Source organism: Spermophilus citellus (assembly GCF_964194105.1).
Source record: "Spermophilus citellus genome assembly, chromosome: 9".
NCBI lineage: Eukaryota > Metazoa > Chordata > Mammalia > Rodentia > Sciuridae > Spermophilus > Spermophilus citellus.
In genome coordinates, this window is record NC_138191.1 from 133142594 (window position 1) to 133157626 (window position 15033).

Below are 15033 nucleotides of genomic sequence, written 5' to 3' on the forward strand. Positions count from 1 at the left end.
AGGGCAGGGCAGTTGGGAAACCACTGTCATGACACAGGTGTGACACTGGCCTCTGCCAGGACAGCAACAGAAGAGGTGTTGAATCAGGGTCAGATTCTGTGTATATTCTGAAGGCAGAGTTGACAGCATCTACTGTGGTGGGTTGAGAGAAATAAGACCTGAGGGCCACTCAGATCCCAGAGCTTCACAGCTACAAAGACTACACTGCTTTAACCCAGACAGGGAGGTTCTGGGGGCAGCAGGGTACAGGGAGTTTGGTTTGTCTCTGTTACATTTAGAATGGCCAGTGAATGTTCGAGCTATCTCTGGCAGCTAGAGGGCCTGTGAGAGAAGCACCGTCATTCACAGATGATATTTACAACCACTAGACGAAATGTGATCACCAAGGGAGGGGCCTCATAGAGGAGTGGGGTAGGCTCTAAGCCCGGGTAGCTCCTGCAGCATGGGGCAGTGTGGCTGCAGACAGCCAAGGAAACAGAAGCAGCAGACAGACAGGATGGCGTAGGACATGGTCCTGGACGTCTGAGCCAAAGCTGACTGATGCGTCTCCGTGTTAAGACCTGAAAGACACAACAGCTCAGCCTCCACTCTAGGGCTCTTGTGCTACTGTTTTTCACCTTACTCTTAGTTGCTCCAAATCCTTAAAAATAAGGTGGCTATTCATCAAACATGACTTTGGTATACCTCTTTTAACTTCTGATCTGTATGTCCTCATCTATAACAACGGGCAATAGTAGGCCTGAGAGAGAATACCTTAAGGTGGTTGTGAAGACAAAGAAATACTACTACATGAAAGTGGACTTTTATTAGTTTGAAGCCATAACATCAGCTGAGCTGTACAGCAGAATCTCAAAACATATATGTATCAGGCTTAGGAGATGGAGCTGAATAAAACAGTTCCCAGACAAAAAAATGCTACTTCACAGATGGTTTTCCAACAAGTTAAAATTTTACTTAATTCTTTTTTTTTTAAATATATTTTTGATGTAGTGTTAAGTAGTTTAAAAAGTATCTACATGTGCTATTTCATTATTTGGTAGCTGTGGTTATATCAACCAATGAATGTTGTAGGTCCACAACAAAAATGTTTGTGTGTAGTGTGGAAGATATTTCTATATTTTAAGAGATAAAGTAGCCCTTTTCCTTCAGGTTACATTTTTGATAAATGATTATCCTACTTGGGGACATATATGGGGGAGGTAGGAATTATTGGAGATGAGACACACAAGATATTGGAGATGTGGAATATAATATATCTTACAGAACTTAATTTCACTGTTGGACACTGCATGCTCTTTAGATGAAAGGTGGACCCAGTGTCTGCCTTTGCTGTGAACAGAACAAGCCAGTAGGAAGTGTAATCAAAGCCACTGAGGACGGCAGTGGCTGTGTGTCTTGGCTGAGGTTCATATCCACCTCCATGGCACTGGATTCTGTTTTCCCTGTGCCTGACCAAAATCTCCTCCTGGTTGGGTCTCCGCTCCACCTTCAATGTTTAACTTAAATAACAGATTACTTGGACTGTTCTGGAGAAGGTCTCCCTTCCCTGAGGGGGTTTCTGACTCTCACGTGGTCCCCAGCAGGTGTCATGTCATTGGGCTCTGCTCAGTAAGCTTGATGCACCCTTTATCATGTTTGGCAGGGACGTCTGAGTGCTGCACAGGTAGGTTTTACAAATAAAATATACCTAAGAACAAACCAAGCACACATTCCACATCTAAGCTGTGGCTGGACCCTGCCTAAGTACCGAATGTGTGTGCGTGTTAGGCCAGAGCATCTCCAGTTACTGCTTCTTTCTCTAAGGTTTCCCGATTAAATCTCTACAGGAACAAACAACAATTTCTTTCCTGATATACCTTTTCCAAGGATAAGTTCCAGAGGTCTGAATATCAAGCTCAGTTAAATTTATCTATTATTTTTTTTTTAAGAGAGTGTGAGAAAGGAGAGAGAGAGAGAGAATTTTTAATATTTATTTTTTAGTTCTCGGCGGACACAACATCTTTGTTGGTATGTGGTGCTGAGGATCGAACTCGGGCCGCATGCATACCAGGCGAGCGCGCTACCGCTTGAGCCACATCCCCAGCCCCTTATCTATTATTTTTTAAACATCTCTTTAAAGAAAATTTTTTTTAGTTGTAGATTTATTTATGTGGTGCTGAAGATTGAACCCAGTGCCTCACACCTTAGGCAAGCACTCTACCACTGAGCTACAACTTCAGCCCTAAATATCTCTTCTTAAAAAAGTACAGACCATAAGCTAAAAAAACAGGCTGTCAAATGCTCTTCTGAATCTTTTATTTTGCCTTAATGTTAAGAGACTGTACCCTAAATTCAATTTAGAAATATTTAGCTACTTTGTAAGCAAGCAAATGATATACTGTTCCTACAACAAAAATAATAAAGAGGGCAGATAGTCTAGTACTAAAACAAAATTTTCTTTCTATAACTTATTTCTAAATAAAATGTGAAATTCAAAAACATTTTATTTGCATATCACTTACTCTTTAAAATACAACCCATATCTTGTCAATTAAAAAGATTTTAACCCTTTATTCCCTTGTTAGCCCTTAAAAAATTTGAGCAACAGCAATAATCTGATGTAACAATTTAAACATGGTTTCAGTTTGCTTTGTAGTTTGGTTTACTCAACTGTCCCTGGATGATGATCACATGCACAGCAATATCCCTGCGGCCAAGGGCACAAGGTCAGGGTTCAAAGGTGTTATAAAGAATCCTAGTTCTTGATGGATGTGGTGGCACACACCTATAATCCCAGCTACTCGAAAGGCTGAGGCAGGATTGCAAGTTCATGGCTAACCTAGGCAACTTGGGTGAAACCTTCTCTCAAAAAAACAGCAAAAATGGGACTGGGGATGTAGCTCAGAGGTAGAGTACCCTTGGGTTCAATCCTCAGTACTCCCCGCCACCACCACAAATACTAGTTCTTAAATAGGACTACAGACTGTGCAGACAGACCATTCCATCTGATGGGCTTGATGAACATCCTGTCCTGACAGCAGAACAGAAGCGTGCAGTGGCAAAAGCAGAGAGGACTGTGCAGGATAGAACTTACTTCAGAACCTGTAGGAGTCCAGGTGTCACCGACGTCGGTCTCACCATTCCAGCTCCATTAATGGTCCCCAGATGAACCTGAGGATAATAGACAGTCCGGAGAGCGAGTCTTGAAGACTGTAACCTGGTCTTAATGACTTCTAGTGGGCAAGTGAAAATAGCACCAACTGTGCCCCCACACCTGGAAGAGAAGAGGATCAGAAGAGTGGCCTGATTTTCTTCATGAGCAGGATGTGGAGTCGGACTCTTCTCTTAGAAAAAGGGCACATACGTTAATGAAAGCAGAACACAAAGGAGGCTTAAAAAAAAAAGTTGAAATCCCCGAGTTAAGTGATAACCACTGTCACCATGTCCTATACTGGCACAGACACACCATCTTCTCCTGATTTTGTACTCTCTCTCTGTGTTGACGTATAATATTTTTAAAATTTTTTTATTTGTTCTTTTTTGTTATACACGACATATAATATTTTAACAAACTTCCTAACGTTGGACATACATGCCATCTCTCATCTCACTATCTGCTGCAAGGAATATTCTAGAAAGTGCATCTTTGCACGCCAAAACCAAATATTCAGGTAATGGCACTATTGCAAAATTCCATGTTTATGACAATACGGATCTTTATTAAAATCTAATTTACTTACTGCTTACTAATGATCCCCTCAAGTTAGCTTCCTAGCAAGCAATTGTGTATAGTTTGATTTGGGAACAGACTCCAGCACCAATCAAAACAACTTGTATAACTATCAGGGCCAGCAGAAAATTGTTTAAAACAAATCACTTCACCTTACCCCACTGTTGCCCTTTTATCCCTTTGAAAATGGGTTCCTGGCCAGGTGCAGTGGCACACACTTGTAACCCAGTAACTTGTTTATCTTAAAACACCTACTTCAATCTTCTTTTACATAACATGATCCATAAATCATGTTTGATAAGCTAGTTATAATGAACAATGTCAAGTATCATCTAACACCACCACCCATACCACGAAGGATGCAGGCTTTCCTCCTTGAAAAATGTGACTCTTGGGCTGGGGATGTGGCTCAAGCGGTAGCGCGCTCGCCTGGCATGCGTGCGGCCCGGGTTCAATCCTCAGCACCACATACCAACAAAGATGTTGTGTCCACCGAGAACTAAAAAATAAATATTAAAAATTCTCTCTCTCTCTCTCTCTTAAAAAAAAAAAAAAGAAAGAAAGAAAGAAAGAAAAATGTGACTCTAGAGCATGATGATCCTCAAGGTCAGGACCCTGCATTCCTCCCAGTGAGATCTCAAACGGTACTTATTCATTTGAGATTTCATGGGGAATGTTTTTAGAAGGCACCTAAATAACTGGGAAGAGCATTCACCCTTCACCTTCCACCCCTGCCACCTGCACTTGCAGTGAGCTGCTGTGGGCCTGGCACTCAAGGAGGTTCAATCAGAATGATGCTGCACTGGCATCTCAGACTGGGACAGGCTAAGCTCGGAAGGACAGGAGCTGGCACTGTGCAGTACTCCTGCTAGCTCCCCGGCTCCACCACAGCTTTACCAACACAGGGTTAGGCGGGGGAAATCTAGAAGCATCCCAGGCCCTCCCACACAACTGGGGTAACCAATGAAGTCAAATCTCCAAGCAGGATGCAGATCAGGAGCCTGAAGCTCCATGGAGCAAGCAGCAGCCGGAGAAACCAGCATTGAAAGCCATCTGCTAACCAACAGCACTGCTGCCATCAGCCCAGGGATGGTTTGTGACAAACATTTACTCCTCTGACAATCTTAAGAGGCAGGAATAATCAGCCCTATTTCACAAGGAGGAACCCAAATGTCAGGAGACAGAAATGTACAGATGGGGGAGAAGAGGACAGAACCAGTGGGGGCTGGTTAGGTAAACCTGGTTTAAGTCACAATGAGGACAAATCCTAAACTGCTACCTACAACAGTGGTTTCTGAACTGAGGGCCCAAGCCCATCAATCACAAAAGCACTTTGGGGGATCACAAGCAGGACAGGGAAGCAGGAGGACAGAAATTGATGAAGCCCTGTACTGAAGGCAACGTGGCTCTCCACAAGCTTATATACTTTTTCAAAGTCTCCAAGTCATTAAGCATTCAACCCAAACCCCTATCCAGGTCCCCTATGCTAAGATACCCTCTTGTGGGATATTTATGGAAAGAAAGCAAGTATTATTAGTTTGGTTATACTACTATATATTAGCTTTGTTAGTTAACTCAGACTTTGTAAAACTCTCATGGATTTTTTAATCAAGAAGGTATTTTGAGCTGGGCGTGGTGGCACACGCCTGTAATTCTAGGGGCTCAGGAGGCTGGGGCAGGAGGACTGTGAGTTCAAAGGCAGCCTCAGCAATAGTGAAGTGCTAAGCAACTCATTGAGATCTTTTTTTTTTTTTTTTAATATTTATTTTTTAGTTATCGGCGGACACAACATCTCTGTTTGTATGTGGTGCTGAGGATCGAACCTGGGCCGCACACATGCCAGGCGAGCGCGCTACCACTTGAGCCACATCCCCAGCCCAACTCATTGAGATCTTGTCTCTAAATAAAATACCAAATGGGCTGGGGATATGGCTCAGTGCTTAAGCACCCTGGTGCACACACACATACACACACACACACACACAAAAAAAAAAAAAAAAAAAGAAGACGACGACGACGACTTTTGAGTCTTACTTAATATTGGTCTGTATAATTTTTGCTTAGCACTAGGCTGTATCTAAAAAAAACAGAATAACAGGGAGCAGTTTTAAAAAGAGGTTGGAAAATACTATCTTTCTAACCCATGCCTAGTCATATAAAATAAATGACTCTTCTCCATTATAATACTAACTATAGGGGCTGGGGACATGGGCAATACATTCATCAATCTGAGAAGATAAAATACTTATTTTGATTGGCCTTCCAAAGTTTTCTAAAAATATTAAATCATAGGGCTGGGCTTAGCTCAATGGCAGAGAGTGTTTGAAGGCCCTGGGTTTCATTCCCAGCACCACACACAATCATAAATATTTATTTTTTCTAAAAATATCTGGGACCCAGGCGCTTTAGATCACAACAAACCATATTCTTTGCAGAAAAGCTCTCCCCGCTGTCCAGACTCCTCAGTACAAAACACCACCTGGCTGCACACTGGGCTCTGCCGCCCTGTGCTCCACTGCGCTGCCCGGTGTTCACCCAGTTTCTCTGGAGTCTCGACTCAGAAAGGACACAGGCACTGGTCCTGTCACTGGTCCCCTACCCACGGCTTTCAGCTGTGCTCACTGAACTCCTCTTTCCTTTCAATGGCATGGGCAGATTCCAGACTTTTCCGTAACTTTCAGGTTTTCCCAAAACAGTCCCACTGACGCTTCCATCTCTGATCAGCTTCAAATTTCCCTCTTCTACTGCCAGGCAAACTTGTGACATGTGGGGACTTGGCTTGCTCTGTCACTTTTTTTCCCTTTGATTTATGGTTCTCTGGGCTTGAGGACAGGGAGAAGAGATGTGGTCTTGTCTTATTGGGGGTCCATCCAGCTGTGTGCTGTACTGGTGGCCCCAGAGAATGTTACAATTTCAGTGCAACTGGTACTCAACCCACTCACCAAGCCCTGACACAGGACACCCCTCCTTGGGTCTCAATAGTAGCTCCTCCCCCAACCTCTTTTCTGCCTTACTTGGCCTGGAGACTTGGGTAGCAATAGCGCCTTCCCTTCCTCTGGCCCACGTACTCCTCGACAAGAAGCCAATGGAGCCGGTCAGCTTGGCTTTCCTCAGCCCCTTCTCACCCTGCTGGCTCACGGGACGCAGCAGCTTCCCACCTGCAGGAAGCAAACGGCCCCAGAGCAAGCTTCAAGTCTTTCTGCCTTGAGAGCTCCCTCACTCTGCAGCCCAGACTGGAGGACAGAGTAGGAGACAGGGACAGTAAGATGTTCTTAGTACTCAACAGGACCCAACGTTGACAGTCATGTATTTTCTTCTCTGCATACACAGTGTGTGGGTAGAGTGGTCAATGGCAGCAGGAAGACTCTAATACCTCTTTCTAAGACTAGGTTTATTTGGTTCATTTGAGTGTCCTAGTAGCCATGCTCAGACAATGGGAAAAGTCACATTCAATGTCCACTTACATAGTGACACAGACTTAGCATCACATAATTGGGGAGCTGACTAATCTGACTGAATAGCAATATTTTAGACCATTAATCTCCAAAGTGGGCTATGTCCTCCACTGTAAAGACCCACTCACGTACAGAAAAAAAATACAATTTCAACAGGGAACGGTGGCATGTGCCTGTATTCCCAGCAATTTGGGAAGCAAAGGCAGGAGGATTACAAAGGAGCCTCAGCAACTTCACCAGATCCTGTTTCAAAATAACAAAAAGGTAAGGGATGTGATTCAATGGTAAAGTGCCCAAGTTCAATTAGTAACAAAAAAAGAAAAAAATCAAAAAAGATGAAAGATTTTATTTCTAATCTCCATTTAATTTATAAAATTTGTGTATACATTTTATATGTATAAAATAGGGCAGAATAAACATTTCAATCATAGGCCTGTGTGATCAAAACTTGAAACCACGATTCTAGACCAATGTTCCAAGCCTGGGCAATTTTGCCCCCACCCTCAATGACATTTGGCGATGTGTGAAAATATTATGGTGTTGAAATGGGGGAAGAAGCCACATACAGTGACTATGCCTGAAATCCCTCAGGAGGCGGAGGCAGGAGGATCACAAGTTGGAGGCTGGTCTTGGCAATTTAGCAAGACCCTGTCTTGAAATAAAAAATAAATTTAAAAAAAGAGCTGGGGAAGCAGCTTGGTGGTAGAGGTCCCTTGGGTTCAATCCCCAGCATCACAAAACATGAAAACAAAACCAAAACACATACAAGAGAAACGGGTGTTGGGAAGTTTTTACTACCACATAGTAAGTAGAGGCCAAGAAGCTGCTCAACATCCTCCCATGCACAGGACATCCCCTCCCCTCAAAATAATTACCTAAGGTTGAGAAACTCTGTTTCAGACCAAAAAAATGGACAACACATCTGGAGACAGCAGAACCCAGGCAGCGGGCACTGCAGGCTGCTTCCTGCTTCCTGCCTCCTTGCACCCATCCCTCAGATCCTCATTTGTTAAGTCACACAGTACACATGGGACTGAGCCCATTTCTCTTTTTAGCTCTGACTCACTCATACCCCTCAACAAAACACCATCCACTTGGGTAGGCTGTCTGTTCAGAGAAGGGCACATGATTCAGCCCAAGCTTCTAAATGACCAGTTTGGAGATGGTGTGGGTCCAAGTGGGTCCAAGGAGAATGAAACTCCAGACCCTGGGGCTGGAGATGTGGCTCAAGTGCTAGCGCGCTCGCCTGGCATGCGTGCAGCGGCCCGGGTTCGATCCTCAGCACCACATACAAACAAAGATGTTGTGTCTGCCGATACTAAAAAATAAATATTAAAAAACTTCTCTCTCTCTCTCTCTCTCTAAAAAAAAAAAAATGTTTAAAAAAAAAAGAAACTCCAGACCTGTTCAGGGGCGGGAGGCAGAGGAGCTGCTGGAAGCCACTTTGTGTCCATGCAGCAACCAACCCCACCATCGAGTAGACATTCCTGGGAGTCAGAGCAGGCACAGGTGGGTTCCATGGAGACACTGTTAGCTGATTAGATGAGTCCTTCCCTGAAGCCTATCCTTCCTCTACAGTTTGGTGTATGTACCAATAATTAAGCCAGTGGGAATTAAATTTTCTAGACTTACAACTGAAAGCCTCCTAAACAAGCCCAGCCAAAAAAATAGAATTGTGCTCACATTTCTCCAGAAAGCACTTGTGGAGCTTGAATGTTATAATCTTCCAAAGAGAAGTTAGGACTAATGTTTACTGTAGGCTGCTTCTAACGGCTGTGAGGAAACTTTCAGGGTATTAATTTTGCTCCCAGCGTAATATCACTCTAGTTGGTAATGCCAAAGTCCAGCAAAAATTCTCTGGGGCACTGCACACTCCAAGCGAACAATGAGGGTCTGAGCAGAGCAGCAGCGAGGCCATGACAAGCAGCTCAAGTGCATGTCTGAGTGGTCACAGGAGCGTTTTTGCTTAGAAGTCTATTTACTTAATTTTCCTAAAAATCTATGAACTAGATTTTTTCTGCACTGCTTCTATTTTTTTTAATGTTCCCTGTTATATAAAACTACACTCCTTGTTTCTCTACCTTCTTTCTTTCCTCCTTTCTGGAACTAAAGTCTTATGTTCATTACATAAGAGCACATTAACCTTTTATCTTCTACACCCACATAACACTTGCCTGATTTCTCCCCCTGAGGATTAGGCACCTCTCCTCCGGTTTATAGCAGGGCAAAGTTAGGGCATTCCACTCCTGCCACAAGGTACACACTGGGTTTTTCTACCACTTTTATGTGCTCACACAGAACTACACAATATTTTAAAATTGTTCAGACTTTTACCTTTTACCTCAGATTCAAATTACTAGAACAATTTATTAAAAAACAGATGTTTTCAACAAGAATCTGCTTACTGTGCCTGTGCACACACATACTAGACAAAGTCAAGGCCACAGTGCTCTTTAATGTAAGAATCACTACCCAACTGGTAGAAAACTGGTTTCCACATGCATGGCTCACATACACGTACAACAGGCTCCACCAACAAGCCGACCCCTCAGTTCTACCCAATCCTCCTAATCTTTGGTGCTTCTCATAATTCTGCTCTTTTTGCTGCTACCTCTGTAGTCACTATTTGAAAAATATTAGTTGCTTTTCTGTACATACTATAATTGAGAAGTTTTACTTGAATACTTGAGATAAGGTTTATGAAATTTTAATTATGTAATTTTTCTGTATTCACTCAGTGAAAGCAAAATAGTTTGAGTTGGGTATGTATCTCTATGGTAGAATGCTTTCTTAGCATGCATGAGGTCCTGGGTTCAATTTCCAGTACCACCAAAAAAAAAGATAAAGCAAAATAGTTTGTTTTTTTTTTAAAGAGAGAGTGATAGAGGGGAGAAAGAGAGAGAGAGAGAGAGAGAGAGAGAATTTTTAATATTTATTTTTTAGTTCTCGGCGGACACAACAACTTTGTTGGTATGTGGTGCTGAGGATCGAACCCGGGCCGCACGCATGCCAGGCGAGCGCGCTACCGCTTGAGCCACATCCCCAGCCCAGCAAAACAGTTTTTGATATAGTTATTTCCTGAATTCCATCTCATTTGGAAAGAAACTTGAAAACAGCACTCAAAATGAATAAAAACTCTAGTACTTTCTGAACATGAAGATAATCATATCTTTTTTTTTTTTTTTTTTAAAGAGAGAGTGAGAGAGAGAGAATTTTTAATGACACAACATCTTTGTTGGTATGTGGTGCTGAGGATCGAACCCGGGCTGCACGCATGCCAGGCGAGCGCGCTACTGCTTGAGCCACATCCCCAGCCCGATAATCATATCTTTTACAAATAGACAAAACCAAATTACCATTACCTTATAACTACAGTTTTAGCAAATCTTAATACAGAACCAAATTTGCAATTCATAAAAAATCATGGTGAGTCTATTCTTTATCTGGGACAATTCAGAACTACATCAGTCTATATACCCTCAGGTGAGATACACAGTATCTTTTATTCACTTGGTCAATCATTTAAGAAATATCGTTTGGGGGCTGGAAATGTGGCTCAAGCCGTAGCGTGCTCGACTGGCATGCGCAGGGAGCTGGGTTCGATCCTCAGTACCACATAAAAATAAAGATTTTGTGCCCGTCGAAAACTAAAAAAAAAAAAAATATATATCGTTTGGGCATTTGTAACATGGAAATATAGTAGGAGATTCTAGTGAAAACCAACATGGTTTCTACCTTCATGTACCCTCTATTCTATTGGATATTTCCCACTCAAATACCATACAATTTTTAAAAATGCTTGTAACATGTATAAACAAACTGGACAAAATCAGCCAATTTATATTCCTAGCAGCATATACAAGGAGCAGTTACGTAACAGTATATTCAAGTTATTATGCATACACTATATACTTTATCAAAAAAATTTTAAACATTTCAAGTAAGCCTTGCCTCTTTTGTAGACTGTTTCCCCCCAAAATAGATGAACTTGCACCATATCTCGGTATTCCCCAAGGCTTCAGCAGTAACCACTGGCTGATACAGATTAAACTTCTAGAAATACAGCACTAGAGTATACCTAGCAAAAGCTGCCCATAATAGGGTCAAAGTATTGATTTTTAAAAATATATGTAGATTTTATATTTTAATACCTTAAAGACATACTATATTCCTACTAAAATACATTTTAAAGGCTATGTTAAGTATATTTAATTTCAACACAAAAAATCATGCCATAAAAATAAGACCTGAAGTGTCTAGTCCAGTTCTTCCATCTCTAAATCTATATCAGCTTAGTCTAGCTATTTTCAGGTGCCCAGCAGATCTCCTAATCGCCACCCTGCTACTGTGATGAAGATGAAGGGCATCACTGACACTAATACACAAGCAGAATCCCCAAGTCATCCTCTGTACGCAGTAGAGGAATCCAGCCCCAGGCCTTGTGCATGCTAGGCAAGTGCGCTACTACTGAGCTATATTCCCAGTCCCTCCTCAAATTCTTTGGGGACAAATCAGGCCTACACAGGGAAGGGCCACTTCACAGTATTTCAGCATTTTTCTTGATGAGATGGTTCAAATAGCAGAAAAGGATTAAAAGTAACAATAAAATGTGTGTGAGTACTTTGTTTTGACAACAGTATTACCCATATAAGGGAAGAAAGCAGAAATCCTAAAGGTATTAACTACCATCAAATGAATGATGTTATTCATGCAGAAATGAACCTAAGATAGTTTACAGATGTGGTGGGACCAAAAATGTTTTTACTCAGTAATTGTTCCTCTGCTGGTTTATCCAAAGAAAATAAAGAAAGTATGCACCTGTAAAGATATCCAGTTGTTTATAATGATAGAAGTCAGCAATGATAGGAGATCAGAAAGAAATGTCATCCAAATATTAGGCAGCCCTGTTGTAAATGACTCTAATGTCCTCCATAGACTTTAGTATTGGGTTTAGACACTAAGCTCGCCTTCTTCATTGCTTTCTCCACAGTCCAGCATTGATGGTAGATAAATATGGTTCTATGGCAAACTGTACTCAGAGACTTTCTACCATGCTGCCCCTAAAACTCAAAATAGTACTAAGAAGAAAGCAATTTAAAGAACACAAAGCTATCTTAAAAATGAATTTGAACTTGTATTTGAGACATATATTCAGGCAGGGAAGCTTTTACAGTGTGTTCACTTCTAGGTATTGGTTTGTGGGTGGCTTTTCTTCCTGTTCTCTTAAAAGGCAACATACCATATTCAACATGTGATTACAGGTTAATACAAGAGTATTTTCTTCTTTGTAAAGAATCCAAGAAAATATCTTTTAAAAAAATAAATCTAAGAAATTTCAAACACTATGCGCTGTTTTAGTGCAGTTTTCATTTTCCAGGTTCTAAAATTAATTTCCATCTATTCAGAAGCCTGTTAAACCTAACAAAAATATTTGTTCAATATCATTAATTAGTGATAGCATTAAATTTGCTTGGCATTATTATACCTTCTGAAAGCTGTTTAATAAACAGGAGAAATGTGACAATTTCAAAAGGGCCCTGACTTCTTTTCAAAAGGCTTCTAAAGGAGCTGAACTTAGTTCTTTGGAAAGGTGCCAGCTTAATGAGAGTTGACTAGGTGAGACAGCCTGCCTGACTACAGTAACTATATACCGTGCCCGTTCTAGACTCAGCTCCTTTCAGGTTCCACCCTAAAAGAGACTGCAGTCAAATATATTAGAATACTAGATGGATCTGGAAACATCTCTTTTGAAGATTTCTTTCTTGAATTTGCAAGTAAAGTAATCCCAAAATGCTACTGATGAAGGAACTGAAGTATGTTAAATCCCATAGTTTATTAGGTGCTACCCTAATAAACTACCTAATCAGTCCTCCTGGCGGTGCTGCCCACTGCAGTTTTTTGCCATCACAAGGTAAAAGCCTGACACTCCAGCAGGAGACTAGGCAGCCAGAGGGCACTATGAAGGGCGCATGGGGAGATTCATCAAGACAGGGCCATCAATTACACAGTGAATCTCAGCAGCTAGGCTGCTCCAGAGCATACAACTCTTCCAGTTTGGAATACAAAGAAAAACTTAAACGAACACTTCACTCAAAACAGTAAATCAAAAATCACTGAGCATAATTTCATTTAAAAAAATTCTCCTACTTGGCTTTAAAAAATGTATGAGACGTTTTTAAAGCCACACTTTAAAATGTGGCCAACTTTTTTAAAGTTCTCAGGAATGACGAATTTATAGTCTATTAAGGATGCTTCCTCTGTTCCTCTCAAAGGAAATATCCATGGAGACATACTGGGAAGGGTTGAAAGAATGACAGAAGAGAGACGAATGAGAAATTCTTCCTAGGAGGAACCACCAAAACTGTCTAATTGAAAAAATAAGTAATGGCCTAAAATAAAAGTACAAAAAAATGCAGAAACACTTACAGGTGAGTTTCTTAACTATAATTGTTTGTAATGGGGAATATGTCTAGGTATCAGTCCAGGCTGAAACCAAAACACTCAAGATGATAAACCAGGATAATCTGTTTTATGCAAAATGTCCTATACTGAAAAATCTTCGTGCTAGGCCTGTGAGGTTCTCAAATAAGACTCCAAATATCTGGAAGAAACCAAAAGGACCCAATGCCACCAGCCGAGATTTTTAAAAATTCCTCATACTCAAAAACGTTGCTAGTTCTATGGGGGTTGGGGGACGTCAGCTCCCGTCCCATACAATTCAACACTCAGGCACACCTTCGCGACCCAGCCATCTCCTGAGGTTCCTCAGTTAACCCTCCCACGTGTTGCTGCTGGCTGGCATCGCTGCCGTTCACCAGCACCTTCCAGGCCCTTGCTGATGATGCCCATCACCTGCAGCCCCCGGTCCTCTGAATTACCTCTGCACTAGCTACCCCGAGAACTCCAGGGCAGACCTGAGCATCGGCAAGGGTGCCCAGGGCCCGAAACGCTGGTCTCGGGGGACAGGCCACGGAAGAGAATCCAGATGGACAGGGAGCATGGCGTGGCTGGCGAGGAGGCCAGCCGCCGAGCCTCAGTGGCCCGACAGGGCCGCCCTGGGCGACACTCACCAGCCACTAATTGTTAAGGAGAAAATGCCTGGCCTCCGAGCCGGGGGACGCGCGCGGGGTAAAACCGCCCCCGCGCGACGCGTCATGGTGGGGGTGGGGAAGAGGCCCCGACCCCTCCCCCGGCGTCGCCGCCCGGCCGCCGGGACCCTCCCTGGGGACCGCGCTGAGCCCACCGAGGAAGCCGCGGCGGGGGCCGAGAGGCCGGGGCGGCGGGGCGCGCGGGCTCGGCCGAAGGCTTACCCGCCGGCGAAGAGGTGAAGCAGCGTGTTCTCCTTCTGCTGGGTGCCGGTCGCCATGGCCGCGCCGGCTCTGCGGCCCACCGCAGCCGCTCGAGGGATGCGCGAGGTCGCCCGATCTCTCGCCCGCTGTCCTCAAGCGGCCGCCGGGGCCACCATGCGCACGCGGGCTCCGCAGTCCCGCAACCCCCGCGGCGTCGCCGCCGGTGCCTCACCGGCCTCTGCGGCGAGAACCCGGCGGCAAACGAGACCACGGCGCGCGGCCGTCACGTGGCGGGGGCTGGGCCGTGACGTTACTCAGCGGCGCGAGTCGGAGGCGGGGTGCGGCGGAGGTGTGGGCCCGGATCCCGCGCGCCTATTGGGCAGCAGGAGGATGTGGGCGGGGAGACCTCACTGGCTGGGGCGGGGTCAGCCCCGAGCCGATCACCGATCTGGGCGGGCCTAGGCCACTGAGTGGATGAAGTGGGAACTGGCAGCAGCTGCCTGGTACCAGCTCCCAGGCGGCGAAGTCGCACTTGGCAAGCATAACCAGGCCCTTGACCTCGCCGTTTTAAAAAGTTAAC

The 15033-nt window shown here is 43.7% G+C and overlaps 1 protein-coding gene across 1 annotated transcript in view; it reads right to left on the reverse strand.

The window, feature by feature from the left end:
- Positions 1-14746, reverse strand: part of SLC25A33 (solute carrier family 25 member 33) — a 37571-nt gene extending 22825 nt beyond the window's left edge. Inside the window, exons 1-2 of the mRNA XM_081305743.1 lie at positions 14475-14746; positions 3074-3253 (exon numbers count right to left, since the gene is read on the reverse strand). Of these exons, the coding sequence (XP_081161869.1) occupies positions 3074-3253; positions 14475-14530 (236 nt within the window). The 5' untranslated portion in view covers positions 14531-14746. The remainder of the gene's footprint in view (positions 1-3073; positions 3254-14474) is intronic.
- Between the last annotated feature and the right edge of the window lie 287 nt (positions 14747-15033).